Source organism: Heteronotia binoei, chromosome 4 (assembly GCF_032191835.1).
Source record: "Heteronotia binoei isolate CCM8104 ecotype False Entrance Well chromosome 4, APGP_CSIRO_Hbin_v1, whole genome shotgun sequence".
Classification (NCBI taxonomy): domain Eukaryota; kingdom Metazoa; phylum Chordata; class Lepidosauria; order Squamata; family Gekkonidae; genus Heteronotia; species Heteronotia binoei.
In genome coordinates, this window is record NC_083226.1 from 35,375,005 (window position 1) to 35,396,718 (window position 21,714).

The following is a 21,714-nucleotide window of genomic DNA, read 5'->3' on the forward strand; positions in this document are numbered from 1 at the left end:
CGGGACCTGAACCAATTCTGCAGGGCTTGCAAAACATTTCTTTTTCAGCTTGCTTTTAAGACAGAACCTGGCTAAACTGATTTGTAGCCATCTAGCCATCTTATGTATGATTATGACATATAGTATTTTATAGCACCTATTTTATCTATTTTTAACTAATTTATGTAATTGATTGTATTTAAAATTGTTGTTTATATTGTTTTATTTGAATCATGGAATTCCATGTCTGTGAGCCGCCCTGAGCCCGCCTTTGGCGGGGGAGGGCGGGATACAAAAATAAAGTTATTATTATTATTAAATCAGGATCTTTGACTTGTTTGTTAAATGAGTCTAAACATATACCCAAGTAGCATTGCTTACACACAACTTACTATACGCCTGAAATCCAGTACTTTAACAGAATCGTAAATTCTCATTGAATGGCTGGAAAAGCAAGTCACTTTATTGTGAAATATAAAAATGTATAGTTAATGAGAATTGCAGGCTGAGAATAATTCTCATGGAAATAATGCACTGGATCTTGAAAATACATTCTTAGCTGTACTGAACTCTCATGCTTGATATTTTCAATTTGAATTATGTTTATTCAAAGAATTGCAGACATACTGCATGTAAGTTCCAGTGGAATAGTGTGAAGGCATATTCGTTACTTTTCAAGCACTTTCAAATTTCAGTAAATTACATGTCCATTTTATTTATTTATTTATCCATTGTTCCCGCCTTTCACCGCCTCCCTTACCAAGCTCACCTTTTCTATACACCCCCCCTTCCCAAACCAAAACAGATTCACACATGCGCAGTGATCTCCATTTAAAAAAAACTTTCCCGCCTGCGCACTTCGTACTCTTGTAATGCTTTCCGGCTCTTACAGACGGGGTGCGCGTGTGTGTGGGAGGGAGGGCTGCTGGTCACGAGTTAGCGTTCTCGTCATCATGGCGGCCGCGAGCGCCAGTTAGCCAGCCAGCCAACGCGAGAATCCTGTTTAACGTCGCCTGCGCGCGCGCCGGGCAGAACGTTCGCCTCCGCTTGGCCCCGCCCCTTGCCCGCGACTCCTCCCTCCCCCCCTCCGCTCTTTCTCCCACCATAGCGAGTAGTAGGGCCAATCTAGGACCCGACTAGCGAGCGGAGGACCCAGGGGGAGCCGCCTTCGCCGCCGCCCATCGCACTCCCAGAGGCAACCTGCAGGGTAGGCCTTGCCGGGGCCTCTGCCGAGCCGCCGCCATGCAGATCACGCTGAAGACACTGCAGCAGCAGACCTTCAAGATAGACATCGATCCCGAGGAGACGGTGCGGCCTGGGGAAGCGGAGGAGGGGAGGATGGTGTTGGGCCTAAGCCTGGGATTTGGACGGGAAGAGGAAGAGGGAATATCTTGAGGCCTTTAGCTGGGAAGCGCGGCATTCGCGCGCCTCAGCAAGTTGCGGTGGGGGAAGTCGAGGCCCGCTTCGGGAAGGGCAAAGGCTGAGGCGGGGGAGAGAAGAGGTAGAGGGACGGGCCGGGGGGGGGGGGCTGCGGAGCGTTGCCTGCGGTTGGCTTCCTGTCTTGGCGCCAGCGACTTGGCGCAGGCTTCGAGCCCTTGCGTGTTGCGGGGGGGGGGAGGGGAAGTTGTCGTTTCCACACACACTTCTCGGTGGGAAGGGACTTGGGCAGCGCTTTCCCCGGGTTATCCTGAGAAGGAGGCGAACGGGGGGTGGGTGGGAAAAGCGCGAGAGGCGAATGGCTCGCGCGGTGCCCTCCTCGCATGGGCTTTGCCATGACTGTGCAGTATTTGGTTTTGCAGGAGGGGAAAGGAAGGGGGTGTGTGAGAGCGAGCCAGCGCGCGCGCGCTCTCTCTCTCTCCCTGGCCGTGTAAGCGAAGAAGGCCGCGTCGAGGGAAAGGAGAGCAGAGGGTATGTTAGGCTTGGCTTCCTCCTGCTCCCCTCGCAGCCACCCCACCCTTCCTAAAGTGGGGGAAGGGGTTGTGAAGGAAGTGCTTGTTCTCGTGAGGTCAGTCGAAGGAGGACTTCAGAAAGCTATTAATGTGTAAAATTGGCGGGCGGCGGGGATGGGAGATTACTTGTGTGTTCGTAATGGTTTTCTGAATTAACTGGTTAAGAGTTTCAGGAGAATAGGGTGCAGTGTGGTGTTACAGGGCGAACTCTGTAATGGAAGAGAAGCACAGTTGATAGTTAAATACTAAACTTGTCGATTTTGAAGCAACATGATCGTCTGTGATCATATTTTTTTTTTTAAAAAAATTGAAGAATGATGGGAAAGGACTGTAGCCTAGAAGTGAGTTTGGTAGCATTGCTGAGGGCATTTCCCTTTTTAGAGGAAAATAAGAGGAATATTGTTTCTTCAGATTTAGTATATTTTGCAGATGATGTGACACCTGGTTTTTTGCTGCTGGTGTGATATCAGTAGATTTTGAAGTGTTATTAGTTATATTGATGAATTCAGCGTCTTTGTGTTTCAGGGATCACATCTTCTCTGTGCTTGTTTTTTTCTGAATTTTGGTAAACGACACTTGAATCTGGAGCTTGAAGGAGGCAAGTTGAAACTTATTATAGCGTAATCGAGATGTTCTTTCCGTTGTTGTTTTCTAAATTTTAACATTTGATGGAAATTCAAGAAAATATCCCCAAGAAAGTAAGCTAAAAGGTAGATTTGCAAGTCAGGTTTTTAAATTTTTGCAATATTCCTGAAACCATTGGGGAATGAACAAATGAATTAGCAAACATCTTGTTTGAGTAGACTCCCCACCCCTCCCAATGTAGTTGTCAGTTCTTACTTGGGTAGTATATTTTGCATTAGTTCTTCTGAATTTTTTATCTTGCTATACAGCTACAGATAAAATAAACTTTGCAAGTATCTTAGAGTAATGTCCAGTTATAGCTGTATTCAGGTTTTTCAAGACTAAAGGTATAACTATTGGTTAGATGCCCAATTCTGTTGTACTGTGGAGCAGTAGCTGGCTGTCATAAAGGGTGGTTTTTCAAAACCTCTGAAAAAAGTGTGCAACTTGACAGATACCATTTATTTTGTACTTTCCAAATTGTAGTACATTATCTGGAGGATTTCCATAACTTCACATTAAGCACATTTTCAGGCAGTTCGCTTTGGAGCTGTTCTTTTCTTGGTTTGCAAGTCAGTGCCAAACACGATCTCAAAACTATTTGATATCTCTGCTTAGGAGTCAGGCTGCTGTGTTTGTACAGTGTCAGAGAGACATAGCTTTAAGTTGACATTAGCATAAATTCATTGGGTAGTCTTGGGCAAGTCTGTCTCTTTCAACCACAATCCTCCATATATAATAAGGATGACTGTGGTTTACCATATAATGCTGTTGTAAGAATTACTGAAGTTATGTTTGAGTAGCGCTTTAAGTAGTTAATATTTATAGTGCCCTGACATTTAGGGAATTGTGTATATACATTCAATACAGAATTTAAATAAAGTTACCTGTTTAGTACTTTATAAATTACTTCTATAGGATATGTGTTTAGTGCTACGTGATGAGAACAGTGTATTGATTTCTACCTAGGTACATAATTCAGAGCCTCAACTGCAGGCCCCATAGTTTCCTAAACTTGAGTTTCTCTGAATAGAGGGAAAGAAAGCAATTGTGAAATACAAATTTTCTCTTTGTATACATGCAGTAATGCTGTGCAAGGTGACTGACGTTTCCAGAAGCAGGGATCAGTAATTGCTTGCAATGTCTTTCCATGAGGTAAAAACTAAAGTTACCTGGAATTGGTTAACAAGTTCTAAATACATTATGGTTTATGTGCTTGACTTGTATTTGTGATGACTTTGTTCCTGGTTTGTTCTTTTATATAGCAAATGTTGTTTCTTAGTAAACATGCAATGCTGTACTGCAGGGGTGGCCAGTAGTAGCTCTCCAGATTTTTTTTGCCTACAACTCACATCAGCCCCAGCCAGCATGGCCAATGGCTGGGGCTGATGGGAGTTGTAGGCAAAAAACATCTGGAGAACTACCGTTGGCCTCCCCTGCTGTACTGTGGTTTGACATCATGTGAGCAAGTCTGAAATGACTGCCAGGTTTGTGTATGTTCTCTGTCTCGTGCAGTAATTGCTTTGTTTTCCTCATTTGTGGAATAGCATAGTTTGTCATAAATAAATTGATAAACTGAATTGCATGTACAGGGTAACCCAGATATAAAAAACATGATCAAACCTTAATTTGCAGTTCTGGTTTGCAAGGCAAGTGCAAGCTGCTGTTTGGGAGGGAGGTATACAGAGACAAGAAATCACAGTTTACAGGATGAAGGAGGGAATGTGCAAGCCCAAGGCTTATGCCTTTTGTGCCAGAATGTTGATTGCCATTGATTTGGCTTAGTTACCAAGTGTTCGATAGTTATTAAGAGTTAAAATGGATTTCAGTGTGTTGCTTTTGCAGTGAGGATTCCTGTATGGCTATTTTCTGGGTAGGATTTAGGTACTTTGGCTTTTGACTACTCCCAGCATGTCCTTAAAGTGACAAAACTTGTTGCTGACAAGAAGATGCAGAATCTTGAAAGGAGGAGCTAGCACCAGAGCATATGAGTTGCTGCATAATATGATACTCTTGCTGGCTTTGTAGTCTGGGTCAATTTAACCAATATTGTTTCTGTATTGCTGTATTAAGTTATGACTATTTCAGCTCCAGTTATAAGTGTAGCTGTCTGGATTGTACTTCTTCAGCCTGTGCTGATTTAATTTTACCTTCAAGGAGAAACTTTTGTTAATACCATCAGTCTCTTGTGTGACTCCAGTTTAGAACAACATTTCTGGTTCAGTTCTCTCCTCCATCAGCTCACTAAATTACGAAGGGTACACTTCTGACACAGCAACCCATTAGTAAGAAACTTAATAATAACTTGTGTTACATGGTTGTTGTGAAAAGTATGAGTTAAAGTATTTCTGGGTCACTGAATAAAACAGCATTTTTTGTAGTGGATTATATTAGGACTGGGAAGGCCACAGTTCATATCCCTCCTCAGTGATGAACTTCATTGGGCAATCCTTGTGCAAGTCTTTCATCCTAATCTGTTAGGATTAACTGTTTTGTTAGGATTAAATGTTGAAGATGCCAAGATGCCCTTGACTTCTTGGAGGGTGGGCAGGATATTCAGTTCTTAACAGTATGAATTATTATCAGCTTTATTATGACCATTTAATTGTTGGTGGTTTGACTTTTTCTGCTGATTATTGCATTTTTCAAACTGAAATTCTCTGTTTAGTTGTATAGTGAAAAGTGTAGTGATAGAGAAATGAGCATGAGGACTGTACAGTTTCTTGACAGTTTTCAGTCTGAATTAACAAGTACTTCTATGGGGGATGTTTCCTGTTTCTCGGATGTGTTTTGTATTTTAGGAAGACACAAGTTGGGCATTCCAGTTTGTCTGGTAACTTGAGCATTTAACTCATTTTAAGCTTGTAATCAGTCATTTGTCTGGTTGCCTGTATTAAATACAGTAACCTCCAATGGTCCAGTTGCAATTATGAAGGCCTCACTAGGTACCTTTTTAGCTGAGCATTTAGAGCTTTCTTGGGAAATGACTGCAAATCTGCCATTCTTGAAATACTAACATAATTTCAGCTGTTTGTTTTAGTGAAGGAAGTTTGCAGAGTGGTGTTGAGTTAATGTAGCAGGTGATTGGCAACCATCCCCAGACCTTTTGGTTTACAGAGCTGCTGCTGCTTCCTTTCATCAGTCAGTTTACTGCATCATCTGACAAAAACTTATGCTAGGTGCCACTGGGCATCTGTTTTATTTGTTGCTGTAAAAGGCTATACATCTGAAGTTGGTATCTTAAGATAAAAAGCATTTGGCCTGTTGTCCCATTATTAAGGAACTAGCTCTACATCTATAGTCAGCTTAACTCCCATTGCCCTTCTGAAAATTTTCTTTTGTTCTTGGAGCAAGGCTCATGTTTCAGCCTTCAGGGTTTGTATTTTAATATTTTCTAGCTGTTGTTGCCACATAACTTAATCCTAAACTCGTCAGTTTCTTAATATTTTATTAAAACTGACAAAGGTGTTGTATGTAAATAATTATGGAGTACTTGTCATCCTCACAACATGAAGCTAACCTCTAACCCTTGATCTAATTTCTCCATAATTCCTCATAATGCCAATGTTGCTTTAAAAAAGCTTAATTGAATATTGAAGGAAGAAATATATTTTCCTGTTAATGGGCACAACTAAAATTACTTTGCAAGATGGTTCAGGGTTCACATTAAAGAATCTAATGTTAATTTTTGGTTCTTTAATCAAGGCTGTATGTGTTCTGATATTTTTTAGGTTGATTTAATGATGAGCGGGTCCTGTGGTCTGTAAGAGGAATTTAACAGCTGTAATTGAAAGTATTTGTCCTCACTGCTTTGGAGTTATTGATCCAGTGTTGTAACTGGCTTTTCAAGTTGCTACAGTAGCTTGGGATATTTGGTACCAGCCCTCCATCTGGTGAGAAGATTGCTCTCTTCCTTTTTAATTGGATCTATGGCTGTCATTTTTGCCTCCGTAATCAATACTAGAGTACTGCATTGTTTTTTCAGTCCATGAGAACACATTACGCTGGTTTTTGTCTGCCTTTAGTGGTTTTTCTTGTCTTCTAGACATAATTGCAATTCTGTGTTTTCTTATAAAAAGTTAACACTGTGCTGTCATGATCTCTTGGATTAGCTGCAAACCCCCTTTTGTCATTGTCTTCTCATGCCAAGTTTTGACAAGTGCATTGTGTTTTCAAAATTTGCTTCACAACTTTGGGATTCTGTTTGACCCATTACTGTTGCTAAAAATTTGAGCAGCTTGGGTTGGCTTTTGGCAGTGAGGAGCTATGGGGTGTAAGGTTAAACCACATGCTGCCACTTAAATATTTTTATTGTGTGCATTTCTCAGGATTAACGGGGAAGCATGGTATATTTTTTCTGTATCTCACAGTGTTCTGATTTCAAAGGCAATATATACTGGCACAAAGCATAATTTGCAGAAACTTGATTTACTGTTAAGTAAAATTAGTGCAAGCTTTCTAAATATTACAAGTTGGATCTTTTCTACTTTCAGAAGGCTCTTCTGACTATTTGTGGACTAATTTCAATTATTTTTTTCTCCAGCAACATACCCTCATTATCATTCCTGCTGTTCCTGGTGGTTCACTAAACAAGGGGGTACAGTGGCTGCAGCGGGTGAGGGGGGAGTGCTCTTCACCTAACAGAGGTCTGCTTACCGCTGATAGGATTCACCCCAATATATATATAGTACTCATAGTTGAAATTGAGGAATATTTAGTACTAGACCATAACTTGACTTTTTTGCATCTTCTCTTTCTGGATTTTCAAAATCTTAGTGTGTGTGTGTGTGATCAAGTGGGTTAAGTTTAAAGGGTCTTTTAAATGACTTGCATCTAACTTTTCAAGACTATGAAAATGGCTACATTTTTAGGTACATATTGAAAATGGCTTCTTACCTCTAAGGATGTTTTTCCTGTTTGGTAGGAACCTGTTAGAGACCTGAGCCTTTGGCTATTGAAATTTGTTTTCTTTTAACCAGCACACTGAGGCAGCTCATATTTTTCTCATTCATTCACACATATTTTTTCAAGGCAGCCTATAGTAAAGCTAAAGCAGGGGAGAACCTGTCTTCTAACATTATTGTATATGCTGCACTGCTACTATATAGCTGTTAGTGATTTCTTTTTTTCTGGATAAATAATGAAGAGTGATTTTATGGAGAAGAATTATGCCGTCAGAATTAAAACTACACTATGCTGTTTTCCTTGATAGAAAGATGAAATTGCAATTTCTTCATTTAGTATTTTTTGTTAATGTATGGTATTATTGCTCCTGGATTTTTGTTAATGAATTTTAGTACTACTATTTGGGTTTTCATAGAACCATAGAGTTGGAAGGGACCTCCAGGGTCATCTAGTCAAACCCCCTGCACAATGCAAGAAACTCACAAATACCTCCCCATAAATTCATAGGATCTTCATTGCTGTCAGATGGCCATCTAGCCTCAGTTTAAAAACCCCCAAGGAAGGAGAGCCCACCACCTTCTGAGGAAGCCTGTTCCACTGAGGAATCGCTCTAATTGTCAGGAAGTTCTTCTTAATGTAGAGCCGGAAACTCTTTTGGTTTAATTTCAACCCATTGGTTGTGGTCCTACAACCAATTCCACACCATCCTCTATATGACAGCCCTTTGGGTACTTGAAGATGGTGATCATATCACCTCTCAGCCGCCTTCTCTCCAGGCTAAACATGCCCAGCTCCTTCATCCTTTCTTCGTAGGACTTGGTTTCCAGACTCTTCACCATCTTCGTCGCCCTCCTCTGGACCCATTCCAGCTTGTCTATATCCTTCTTAAAATGTGGCTCCCAAAACTGAACACAATACTTCAGGGTGAGGTCTTACCAGAACAGAGTAAAGCGATACCATCACTTCACGTGATCTGGACACTATACTTCTGTTGATACAGCCCAAAATTGCATTTGCCTTTTTAGCCACCACATCACACTGTTGACTCATGTTCAGTGTATGATCCACTAAGACCCCAAGATCCTTTTTGCACATACTACTGCTAAGACAAGTCTCCCCCATCCTATAACTATTTTTCCTGCCTAAATGCAGAACTTTATCCCTGTTAAAATTCATTTTATTGGTTTTAATTCAGTTTTCCAGCCTGTCAATGTCATTCCGTATCCTGTTTCTGTCTTCTACTGTATTTGCAGTATCTCAATTTAGCATCATTGGCAAATTTAATAAGCATTCCCTTTATTCCTTCATCAAAGTCATTTATAATGTTGAACAAAACAGGTCCCAGGACAGATCCTTGAGGTACTCCACTTGTCACTCCTCTCCAAGAGGATGAGGAACCATTCACAAGCACTCTTTGAGATCTGTCAACCAGTTATAGATCCACCTAACGGTAACAGGATCCAAACCACATTTTACCAACTTGCCAACAAGGATAGTATGTGGAACCTTATCAGAAGCCTTACTGAAATCACATCATGCTGTTTTTGAAGAACATTTCCTAAAAATTAGTTTTAGAAATACAAAATCTTGTTTTACTAAACATTGTTTTGACCATCTAGGATTTATGAATTTATTCAACTTACTTAAAACATTTCTGTGCTATGTTTCCACCCAGGTAGGTTCCCCAAGGTGATAAACATCAAACTTTAAAACATTTCAACATTAAAAATATTTCAATTAATATATATGCAGTACTAAAATAAAGATATAAACACAACTCCAAGAATCAGTGAGGAAGCCAATAAGAGTTACTGGGGTATGCCAGTTTTCTTGATCAAGAATGATCAGGTCATGTATTCTCAGGGAGTACTGCATATTTCAAACTGTAACCTCTGAGCAAGAACTATTATTTATTTATTGCATTTGATGAATTGCCCTATCCCAGCTAGTGCCAGGCTCTGAGCAATGTAAAGATCCCGCAAGGCTCTGATGTCTTCTGGCAGAACGTTCCACCAGGTTGAGGACAGCTTGACCTCTTTTGGGCCAGGGATCACCAGCAGATTTCGACCAGTGGAGTGAAACGCCTTTCTAGGGACATAGTGGAGGATGCGGTCCTGTAGATGCATCGGTGCCAGACTGCTCAAGGGCTTAAAAGGTCATAACCAAAACCTTGAATCTAACCCAGTACTCATCTGGCAACCAGTGTAGTTGGCACAGCACAGGTAGAATATGTGCTGTTCATTGTGCTGCTGCATTCTGGACTCATCGAATCAGACTCAAGGGTAGGCCAGCATAGAGCAAGTTACAGTAGTCTAGTCTGGAGGTGACCATTACATGGATTGCTGTGGCTAGGTCCAAGAGAGATAGGAGGGGAGCTAGCTGCTGGGCTTGACAAAGATGAAAAAATGCCACCTTGGCAATATGCGTGACCTGGGCCTCCATTGAAAGCGAGGTATCCAGTGTCACTCCTAAGCTCTTGACAGTACGTGCTGGTGTTAGTAGTGCCCCGTCAAGAGTCGGCACCACTCCCCCCAACCACAGAACCTCCATCTTTGATGGGTTCAGCTTCATTGAGTGGCTAGATGAGCCCTAGTAAAATTGCCATTTTTTGGCAGTAAAGGACACATATGGGACACATGTGGTAGAATAAGAGCCCAGGTTTCTTGAAGGATTCTTCTAGCAACCCAAAGACACAAGCAGATAACAAAATACCCTTGTAGATAATTGGGTTTTTTTTTTTAAGTGAGTCTGAGCAAAATAACTTTTTTCTTTTAAAAGTTTACTTATTTGTTGTGGATTAGAATGGTAGACAGAACTGTGGAAACTTCTTTGGGAATGTCCAGAATCCATGCCACAGCAAATTCGGGACTCATTCGTCTAGCTGTTGAATTGTAGGCTGTTCTTGGATCTCTTTTATCAGCTTCATCATGAGAGACTTCTTGAGTACTCTCAGAAGCAGAAGAGTACAACTCGTTTTACTGGATGGTTTTGGTTTTCAGCAATAAAGTAAGTGATACTCTTCTCTTCCTGTTTTTAGTGATGAAACTTTACTGCTGGAGATGGTATTATATAGGCACCTAACAGAATGGCACCTGGAAAGTGGCTGAAGCTGAACTGAGATACAAATAATTCAGCTATATAGGCTCTCCAAAGTGAAAACCTGAAATTGTTTGAATAGTTCTTTACTACATATGTCTTCATGTTAAGGGGTCTATTTCAGTGTTAGGTGCCTGCAGTTATGGCTAGGCAATTAGATGTGGATATTAGTTCAAATCTCTGCTCAGCCACAAAACTTGGACTAGCTTACAGTGAAGTTCCATGGTCCTATCTGCAATGGTGTAACTTCGGTACAGTTAGATCCAGGTGGGCAGCCATGTTGGTCTGAAGCAGTAGAACAAAGGTGGAGTCCAGTAGCACCTTTAAAACCATCAGGGGCTTATTAATTTAAGCTTTTGTGTGCTAAAAGCACACTTCATCAAACAATAGTATGGGATGGAATTAGCAGTCCTATATATAGAGAGAGGGGACAATGAATTAGTATGCAAAATAGTAAAATGTTTTTGGTAGATTAAAAGAATAACATTAAGGTCTGTTAATTGCCAGTTTGGGTTGATTGGGTGAAAAAAAAAACACCAGGGGCAATAAACATCAGAAGTTGAGATTGATGTCAATGTCATTAGGTCTCTTGATTAGTATAGTTGGCATCTTTCACGTTCTGAACAGTAAAATTGAAAGAGAAATCTGTATTACTTTGAGTGCAGCCTGCAACTCTGGTAAAACCACCAGCCTGGTACAGTATAATGATGCCTCGGTATCAGTTGTGCCTGTGAGTTATGTATGGCAGTAGTGTTACCTTGCCCTACCATGCAAGCAAGACATGTCCTCAAAATTAGCAGTAAGTTTACCAGTATGAAATCTTGTGGTGAAAACTGCAGGAGCCTTTAACTATATCTCCAGTATTTCTAAAGATGGAAATTTAAATCCTTTGCTGTTATATGCAGCCTACAGTTTGGAAGGGAAAATACAGATGGAAGGATAAGCATTTTTGAGTACATCATCCAGCTGGCTTTAGCTTGGGAAGAAATGCACATAGAGAGCCTGCTGGCTCCCCCAGACAATGAATTGTGGTACAGTGCTGTTGGCAGGGAAAGGGAGACTGAATATCCCTGTGATCTCTGTGATAGCTTAATGGGGCAGGGCATTGTAAGGGGAAAGAGGAGGTTCAGGCCCTGCTTCGGAGAATGCTAAATTTTCAGATTGGCTGCTCGGTGAAAACAGCAGAGCAACCAGAAAGATAGCAGAAGAAAACATCTCATTCCACAGAATAATGCTTTTATCAACACATCCAGAAGAACAGAGAGAAGGACAGATCATGGGGCATCCGAAAACAGCTGTATATGCCAAATGGGTAAATCTCTCTATGGAACCTCTGAGTAAACCTGCTCAGGATTTGTATTTCCAATTACATAGTCTGAATATCCCAGAGATCAATTCAGATTTTTGTTAAAACCGTTATCCCTTTTACATTCCAATCTTCACATCAAGGGAGCAAGAAATTCTGGAACAGCACAGATTTAGCATGCGTGAGATCTCAAATTCAAGGCATCTAGAGAAGAGGGTTTACTCAAAGTGAGGTGCCAAAGCTAATACTATCATTTAGTTTCACCTGTCCTCTTTTCAGCATTGGTTGCTGCTGTGGTGCCCACCAGTTTATTTCCTACTAGTTGTTTGCTTTATCCCTGCCCAAACTCCCTTGTTTATCCTTCAGCCCTTTTCATACCCTCTCATACTTGATCTCTTTTCACATTATCCCCCCTTTGCCCTCTGTCCTTCCATACCCATACTACTTCTGTACTTCCGTACGGTCACCTCGAGGCTGGATTACTGTAATGCCCTCTACATGGGGCTGCCTCTGTACCGAACCCGGAAGCTGCAGCTGGTGCAGAATGCAGCAGCTAGACTGCTGTTGGAGCTTCCCAAGTGGGAGCACATACAGCCTGGGCTACGCGAACTGCACTGGCTGCCAGTTGTATACCGGGTTCGTTACAAAGTGCTGGTCATTACCTTTAAAGTCCTATATGGTCGAGGACCTTTCTACCTTAGGGACCGTCTCTCCCCATATGAACCCCAGAGAGCACTGAGGTCAGCCGTGAAAAACTTGTTGACTACTCCCGGACCGAGAGAGGTGAAGTTGCAAAGCACCCGTAACCGGGCCTTCTCCTCTATAGCTCCGAGCCTATGGAATCAACTTCCAGAGGAAATGCGGGCCCTGCGGGACCTTGAACAGTTCCGCAGGGCCTGCAAGACCATCCTCTTCCGATCGGCTTTCGCTGAAGAAGAAGGAAATTGTTAAGAAAAACCGCCATCATAAAAGCAAACATAGTATTAGCACTTTTACTAAATAATTTTAAAAACTTAATCAGAATTTTAATTAAACTGTTTAAATGTAATTTTATTCATCTTTGTATAATTAAGGTTTGAATTATGCTGTCAGCTGCCCTGAGCCTGCTCCGGCGGGGAGGGCGGGATACAAATAAAATTTTGTTTTTTGTTGTTGTTCGTTGGTTCTGAGGTGTGCTAAAGCCAGGGGTTGAGGAGGGGGGGGAGTCTCCGTTTGTTGCCTGCAATGTCAAGGCAGTAGCTGCAGAATAAAGGATAATAGGTCCCTGAACTTGTAGCTTGGCTGCATTTGTTCAAGAGGGGCTTGTGTTTTCTTGAAACTAACAGCAAAACTACATGGTATGTCCAACATTTACTAGATCACAAGTGTGTGGCTGGACTCACTGTGAGATGCATATTGGGGGATGCTCAAGTAAAAACACTTGTTTGCTTGGTAGATCCAAGTGGGCAGCTGTGTTGGCTTGAAGCAGTAAAACAAAGTAGGAGTCCAGTTGCACCTTTAAGACCAACAAAGTTTTATTCAGAATGTAAGCTTTCATGTGCTCTAAGCACACTTCATCAGATGAGGAATCAGGTACTGTGAGCAGAGCTACATATAGCTGATAGGTAGCGGTTTAGAATGCAAAATCGTATAAATTTAAGATCCAATGACAGAACAGTAAAATTAACAAATTGAGCAAACCTTTGATCTGGGTAGCATGAGCGTGAGAAACCAATAAAACAGTAACAATAAAACAGGAGCAGAGAAAGAGGTCCCAATTTCCTACCTTGCTCTTGCCAGTAGAAAGGAAAGGTGGGGAGGAGGGTTGCTCCTTTTCTTTGGCTCCATGTGTCCTTTCTCTTATGGATGTGTTCCAGAATGTTAGATATTTAGTATTGTGTGATTATCAGTGGGATTAATGAAAAATCTTTCACTTTAATTCATTGGTTCAAGAGAAGGCTGTATTTTAAATAAAGTTTTCTGTTTTGTGACTCATAACATTTCTTGAACAAACATGCTAAACTTTGCTGTAAAAGTTAAAAACACAGTGCTTGCAATCATATAGTCTTTTTACTACCTAGGAGCATAACTGGAAGCCTCTGATCATGCAACCTCATATTCTTTTGCACTGTAGAATGTATCTTTTCAGAATTGGGAGCAGTTGTGAAATTCAGGCTTGTGTTATTACATATGCAGCGATGCTATGCAAGATCATTTGCTTGAGGATTTAAAGGCCCAGGGAATTCCAGAGGCCAGAGCTGATAGTTACTAGGGAAAAAAGTTTCTCTATGAGATGGAAAGTATAATGCTTGTTTGGCAATGTTTAAATATGTTGTATTGTAGTGTGCAAGTTATGACTGTAGTCATGCATGGAATACTTCCATTTTTTCCACTTTTGCACCCAATGCATTCTTTGACATAGAAAACATATACATTTTAATAGAGGTGGATGTGTGACATTTTGTTATAACTAGAATTTTTTTTATATAGGTAAAAGCATTGAAAGAGAAGATTGAATCAGAAAAAGGAAAAGATGCTTTTCCTGTAGCGGGCCAAAAATTAATATATGCAGGTAATGTGCTTTCATGTGAAGATTATTTTTATAGCGGTAAGTGCTACAAACTAATGATGCACCAAATAAATGATAAGAAACTTCTATAAAGCCCCCTTTATGTAAGATTCTTCTTTTGATGAGTTGTGAAAACATCTTGGAATGTTATTAGTTTGGTTAGAACTGTGCTGCAACAGAATTTATGAGAGATGCTGCTTGGTTAACTTGTATGCATAGGAAGAGTTCCTTTGAAGGCAATAGTACTTTCCAAGGGAGCATGCATTGGATTGGGCTGCTGCTTCATCACTGAAGTTACAGAAGAGATGGATACAGTTCAGGCTATCCTTAATCTGCACATTTTATGCAATGTGGAAGCTGGCAGAAATACAGCAGGCCAGGAACCCTAAAACTTGAAAAGGTACTGCTGATTAAACTAGTAAAGTAAAGCATGATTTCTTTTCTATTTCTAGGCCATAAATTAAGAGGGGGAGGAATTCATCAAAATTAGGCCATCTTTGAAGGGTTAATTCATAACAGGGAATCACGGGGACGCTGTATGTCACGAAGATTGTGAATAATCTAAATTTGAATGTGTTAATTTTAGAGTCCTTGATAGTTTTTAACTTGTAAATTGCTGTAATTGTAATGGCCAGTGGCTGTACGCAATACATTTTTAATTCACAACAGGTTCAACTAGAGATGTAAATTTCCAGAATTTTTTATAGCCACTGGGAGGGGGGGCACTTTTCTTTCTGAGGAAAAACTGAAATATATGCAAGTTTCTCATAAAACCTAAACCTGTTTTGCCAATTTGACAGCATGACATGCCTGATTTATAACATAAAATACTACTTGGCTTGCTTATGGGAACTCTAAATATCTTAGTTTTCTATAAGAAAAATAGCAGAACTAACCAGTGCTTAAGAAAATTGCAAATTGCTCTATTGTATAATGACTTAGCACATTTATTTTAATTTTTGTTATCTAAGAAAAATATAAAAATGGAAAGCAGAAAACAAATTCTGTAGTAGTTAAATTAAAGTACATTATTTGTGCAGAAACACAGTGATACAGCCATAATGTGCAAGATTGCCAGCATATATAGGATATCAAGATATACTTTATAACATGGAAAGCACTAACCTTATAGTGTATTACCATAAAACACACAGTATTTTGATTGCTTTCAGAAGTATCCACATTTTTAACAAGTGTATTTTTGTGAATGTCTATATTGTGAATAAGAATGACTATTATCTAATAATGTAGATTTTTGCTCAAAATATAGTACAAAAATGTTATATAAATTTTTTCCTTTAACTTTTCTATCATTCCAAAGAGATACTTGTTTGCAGGTGACTATTTCAGTGCTCCCAACATTTCCCAATTTTAAAGATCGGGGAAGGGGGACAGACTGGATTCTCCAAACTCTTTTCTCTCCCCCTCCCTAGCTTTCATCTTTGGACCTGATAACTAGGTATTCAGAGCTTGTTCAGCAGCTATTTTGACAGTAAACAGATGTCTGAGGCCCTCTGCTTGTATTCATAATTGTCAAATGGCCCATATGAACATCTTCTGCATATTAATCACTCTGGCTTACAAATGCAGTTAGCTCTACTTAATTCGTACAGTTTCCTAGAATTACTTTATGCTTTATATGCCAGCAAGGTTTTTTCCAGGCTCTGTTACATGCACCCTGCCCTGGATAGCCAAGGCTAGACTGGTCTTGGAAGCTAAGCAGGGCCAGCCCTGTTTAGTATTGATGGGAGACCACCAAGGAAATGTAGGGTAGCTATATAAAGAGCAGGCAAGGAAAGACTACCTTTGTTAGATTCTTGCCTTGAAAACACTATGGGATCACCATAAGTCAACTGTAATTTGAAAGCAAAAAAATAAATAAAATAAAATAGGGCACTGTGATCATTTCTCACTCTGCAGTAGATTCCTGGGAATTCCAGGTTGGCTACAACTCTCTGAGGTGTTCCCTAAATGTATATTTAGGGATGTATGTTCATGCATCATAATTTGCTGGAGAAAAGATTGAAGTAACTCCAATGTAGCTGCAGCAACAGTTTCCACAAGTATGAAGCAGTTCTTGGTCAAATGGAAATGATACTTTCTTTTATGACTCTCTCTTGCTGCTGGCAAGGAAGAGCTCCGTAGCGCAGAGTGTTAAAGCTGCAGTACTGCAGTCCTAAGCTCTGCTCACAACCTGAGTTCAATCCCTGGTGGAAGCTGGTTTGTCAGGTAGCTGGCTCGAGGTTGACTCAGCCTTCCATCCTTCTGAGGTCAGTAAAATGAGTACCCAGCTTGCTGTGGGGAAAGTGTAGATGACTGGGGAAGGCAATGGCAAACCACTCTGTAAAAAGTCTGCCGTGAAAACATGAAAGCAATGTCACTCCAGAGTCGGAAACAACTGGTGCTTGCACAGGGGATCTTTCCATGCTGCTGGCTAAATTTATCTGATGTTTATGTTTTTGCCAGCTTCCTTATATCTTAGAGCTAACTTATTTTAGTTAGATATTGCCTTCCCTATTAGTATTGTAGTATTAAAAAGCAGTTACTTTGATAGATTTTAGTGTGGTAAGAATTTTGAAGGCAGGGGTCCCCAAGGTGGTACCTGGGGGTGTCATGGTGCCCATCGACACCAAGTGTTTTACAAAGTGGGGCTTTTGCCCAGCAAAGTTTTGATTGGCCATTGGAAATTAGATTGGCTGTGCGGATTTTTTAAAATGTCACTTTGGCAGCAGCTTCCACCATAGCACAAGAACTGTGCGACTGAAGCTAAGCTGCAGCAACCATTTTGTGACTGACCCTGCCTCCTGTGGCAGTAATTTGTGGCTGCCTACACCACACAGTTCCAGAATGCAAAACCTTTTGAGAATTCTGTGGGCTCAGAAAGGTTGGGGACTTCTGGTTTAGAGAAATTTAAATTTGAGTTGTAAACGAGCCAAGGATAGTCTAGATGAAATTAAAGGTGGGCTTTTGGGTTGAATGCTTAGAGGGAAACTGCAGTAAAATAGTTGAATGGACATAGTGTAGAAATTGATAAATAGGGATTCTGCTGTAGTTACCATATTTTTCGAACCATAAGACGCACTCCCCCCCCCCAAAAAAAAAGTGGGGGGAAAAGTGTGTGCGTCTTATGGAACGAAGGGACGATAGGACATACCTTTCTCCGGGGGGGGGGGGAGGGGATCCGCTGCCTCTGCCTCCGATCCCGGCGCTTTCCCCGCGCCTGCTCTGATGCTTAAAGCAAGCGCTGGGATCGGAGGGCGGAGGGAGTGATCCTGGCTCTTGCTGTAAGCGTCAGAGCTGGAGCCAGGCAGACAGGCACGGAGGAAGCACGCTGCCCCTTCTGCAGCCGGTGCTCGCAAAGCACTGGGTTTGCGGTGGGGGCAGCGTGGAGCGATCCCAGCGCTTGCTGGAAGCAGAGCTAGAGCCAGGCAGGCGCGGAGGAAGCGCCGGGATCGGAGGCGGAGGCAGCGGATCGCCCCCCAGGAGGAAGGTGCATCCTATGGTCCAGAGCGTTTTATGGACCGAAAAATACGGTACTTTAACTTGCAGATTATTGAGCACCAAGCCTATTATTATCCAGAGATTGAAAGGCATGGTAACAGACTTCTACAGTGTGTTGAGGGCATCTTGTGTTTATAGCTGCCACATGGTTCTTTCTACTTTTATTTGAGTTACTGCATGGCTTTTAGTCATCTACAGACCGCTGGTTTTTATTCTTATTTTTATGTTTTATTAATTATGGTTTTAACTTTATTGTGTAAATGTTTTTAAGCTGAACCTATGTGAATTATAATGTCGTAAGCCGCCCTGAGCCACTTCGGTGGGAAGGGCGGGATATAAGTCTAAATATAAATAAATAAATTTGTTCTCATCCTTAGATATGTACACAGATTGTTTATGCAGTGATGCTACTGTTAAAGCTAAAACCAAATAAAATGTCTGTCTAATTTTCTAGGTAAAATACTTAATGATGATACTGCTCTTAAAGAGTATAAAATTGATGAGAAGAACTTTGTTGTGGTTATGGTGACAAAAGTAAGTTACTATTCATTTTTATCTTGAAGAATTTGGGGTATTTTAAATAATGCAGTAGAATATCAAATACCACAGTATGCTTGGGGAGAGATTGCTGCCTTCAAAGACAGAGGTGATCCCACCTATTTTGCTCCCCTTCCCACCCTGTGGATTAGTCTGTTGACTGCAGGTGATTTGTTGAATAATCTGAGTATAAATAGTTGTTATATTTGACAGTTTTTGGATTGTTGACATTTTATATCACTTTGAAGTCCTCATTGAACAGAGGATTTAAAAGGCTCAAATAGTATCAAAATACGAACCTTTTGACTTTTGCAAAAATTTGCCTTTTATGTGTGGAGCACATGCAGCGATGTTAAATTTCTTCAATAAAATCCAAAGACTGCATTTAAAACTTCAACATTACTAAAGCCCAAAATTTATCTGCTGCCTTCCTTGGTGGTCAGATTAATTTAATGGTTTTGCAAAATGTGTTTCTTATTGCTATAGAATGGAACTAAACTACAGTCCAGAGCCAGACTAAGTGAGATGGTGTAGAGATGTGCTTCCATTTTGTAGAGTGAGTTTCTAATGGGAAACCTCTTTTAAAAAGTGTTATGGGGACCTGATTCTGGTCAGAATCACCTCAGAGCAGAAATAAGGGGCTTTTGCTCCCTACCGTATTTCAGACCCAAAACAGCACCATGGGTGTATAAGCAGTTTTCCCCAGCACCATTTCAGATCAGAAAAACAGTGCTGGTGGGGGAGTATTTGCTTGACACACAGCCACAGTACTGTTTAAAGGAATTTCCTGATGGGAACTTGCTCTACAAAATGCATCCCTGGGGCAAACCTGTGGACAACATCTTGTCTGATTTGGCCTTCAGCACCAGACTTTGGGAACCACATTGTGATGGGCGACAGCTTTCATAGTTCTGGATAAACTTGGTTCTGCTGAATTGTCTTGCAGATCTACTCATATGTTGCAGTTGGGGTGAAAAAAAGAAAGGGGGAGGAAAACACCTTATTTTCAACTGGCATGTCTTTAGTTATTGTAGAATTGTTTTGGAAGACTTTTCTGACAATGATAGGAAGTTTGAAAATTGCTGTGCCAGAGCAAATACTTTTAAGTACTAATAAGTAACTCCTGCACATCTGCCAAGGAGCTCTGGTTTGTTGCTGGGATTCTGGACTGCGGTCTGAGGGTTGCATTCAGTAAACACAAATTCCTTATTTCTTGTGCCTAGCTAACTTTGTTAATTAGAAGTGTCCTCTAGAACACAAAACTAATATGGGTTTATTATATATATAGTGGAAAATGGGTAGTTGAGAATAAGCTTATTTTTCTTATGGAAGCTTGTTTGCTACTATTGATCTTTGTGTTATGTAATAAGCTTTTGAGACATTCTCAAGGTCTAGGAATATAGCTGGGCGTTTTTGTAATCAAGTTTAAATTAAATTGTTATAGGAAATACAAGATGCTCCAAGAATGAACAGAAAATTGATTTTGCCAATGAGTAGAAGGCATTACTGAGAAGGTTAGAGAATTATTTGGGAGCTTGTTTCATTTAGATGATCTTTAATTTTCATAGCCCAAAGCAGCAGCAACAGCAGCAGCTGTTCCAGCTCCATCACCAGCTACAACTCAGCAGACAAGTGCTGCTATCACTACTGTTAGCTCTTCTACGATAGCTGCTGCAGCCCCAACACCAGCACCTGTCCCAGCCCCTGCTTCTGGACCAGTTTCAGTTCCTGCACCAGCTGCTCCAACACCAGCTGCAGTAGCTTGTGAGCCTGCACCAGTAAGTGCCCCCGTAGAAGAGAAACCAGCAGAGAAATCATTAGAGTCACCAGCTGACACCAGTCCATTACCGACAGACAGGTATGAGCAGATTGTGGAAATCAGAGTGTATCTTATGTTTTATTTGACATAGGTACTCTTTGGGTGATAACTGTGTGTGAATATGAAAAAGAAATTGCTTCAGGTCTCATGGGTACTAAACACTGCATGGAAAGCATTTATCTAGTATTTTACTTGGTTGAGGATCAGCGTTTGATTGAACATAGGGTACTAGTGTGTATTAGTGCTGTACAAATTTATTTTGTATTCATTGTTTTCTAAACCAACTTTAACTAGTAATATATCCAGTTCTATATGACATTAATTAGTGGTGGTGGAAAGTGCTGTCAAGTTGCAGCCAACTTAATGGCAACCGTAGAGGGTTTTTAAGGCAAGAGTCTAACAGAGTGGGCTTGCTTTTGCCATCCTCTGTGTAGTGTCTCTGGACTTCCTTGGTGATCTCCCATCCAAGTAGTAACCAGGGACAACCATGCTTGCTTTACAAGATCAGGCCATTAGTTGGTGGGAGCTCACAGATATCCCTGCTCAGGATGGTTAAGTAACTGCAGAATGCTTTCCCCATCATTAACTGAGAATTGTAGATTTCTCCATCTGGTCTCCCAACCATGTTTTGGTTTGATTAAATATTAATTGCTGTGCACATTTAGGTCTAGGTGCACATTTTCAGTTTCTGGCTAAAACGTGATCAAGCTGGGCATTACAGGGCATTAACCTGAAGGGAAATCTTGAACCTTTTGTCAGTTTCAGCAAAGAAGGAAAGGGCTGGACCCAGCAGAGGAGTTCCTAGACGGATCTTTCCCTGTCCTTCTCCTTCCTCAGTGCATTTGCTGCTTTGTCCTGAAATTCCTCTGATTAGAAGAGCCTTGCAAGCAAAATGCCCCCCAAGATGCGGTGCTTCTGTAGGAATAAATCCCCTCTTTCTTCTGCTCATGGCTTGCACCGGCCACCTTCTATGAGCTCTCCTTCTGTCTCTAACAGAAAATGGTGATTTTTTTTATTTTTGGTCAGAAATGTTGCTGTAGTGAAACTATAATCCAGTGCTAGTGTAGTTTTTTTACCATGCCACCAGCTGGTTAACATGAAGCAACTTCTGTGATTCAGTTTGTGTCCTAGAGTTCATGAACCATGGAAAATAATAGTTGCACAATTTTTGCTATCAATAACCTAATTGATATTACTTATTATTGTGCAAAAAGCATACATTAGCAGTTTAGAGAGTACAGATTATGTTTTGCTTTCTCAAAAGATACAGTTTGTTATTCATTGTTTTATCAAGTGCTGTGGAAACCCCCTCTTTATCAGAAGTGTTTAGCTTCTTTCAGGGAAGAGGTACCTATTGACTTCTGGGTTTTGTTACAGTCCATCAGGTGATACATCACGATCAAATCTCTTTGAAGATGCTACAAGTGCACTTGGTAAGTGTTCTAAAAAT

General features: G+C 40.8%; 1 protein-coding gene across 5 annotated transcripts in view; it reads left to right on the forward strand.

Moving 5' to 3' along the window:
* Nucleotides 1-859: 859 nt before the first annotated feature.
* RAD23B (RAD23 homolog B, nucleotide excision repair protein) overlaps nt 860-21,714 on the forward strand; it is a 36,492-nt gene continuing 15,637 nt past the window's right edge. For 2 of the 5 annotated variants that reach the window (XM_060237119.1, XM_060237115.1), the window contains exons 1-5: nt 860-1,287; nt 14,329-14,410; nt 18,363-18,442; nt 20,014-20,303; nt 21,642-21,697. In XM_060237119.1, the coding sequence (XP_060093102.1) occupies nt 1,222-1,287; nt 14,329-14,410; nt 18,363-18,442; nt 20,014-20,303; nt 21,642-21,697 (574 nt within the window). In that variant the 5' untranslated portion in view covers nt 860-1,221. Of the gene's footprint in view, nt 1,288-14,328; nt 14,411-18,362; nt 18,447-20,013; nt 20,304-21,641; nt 21,698-21,714 lie in introns of all 5 variants that reach the window. The other 3 variants (XM_060237116.1, XM_060237117.1, XM_060237118.1) reach the window with 3 other exon arrangements.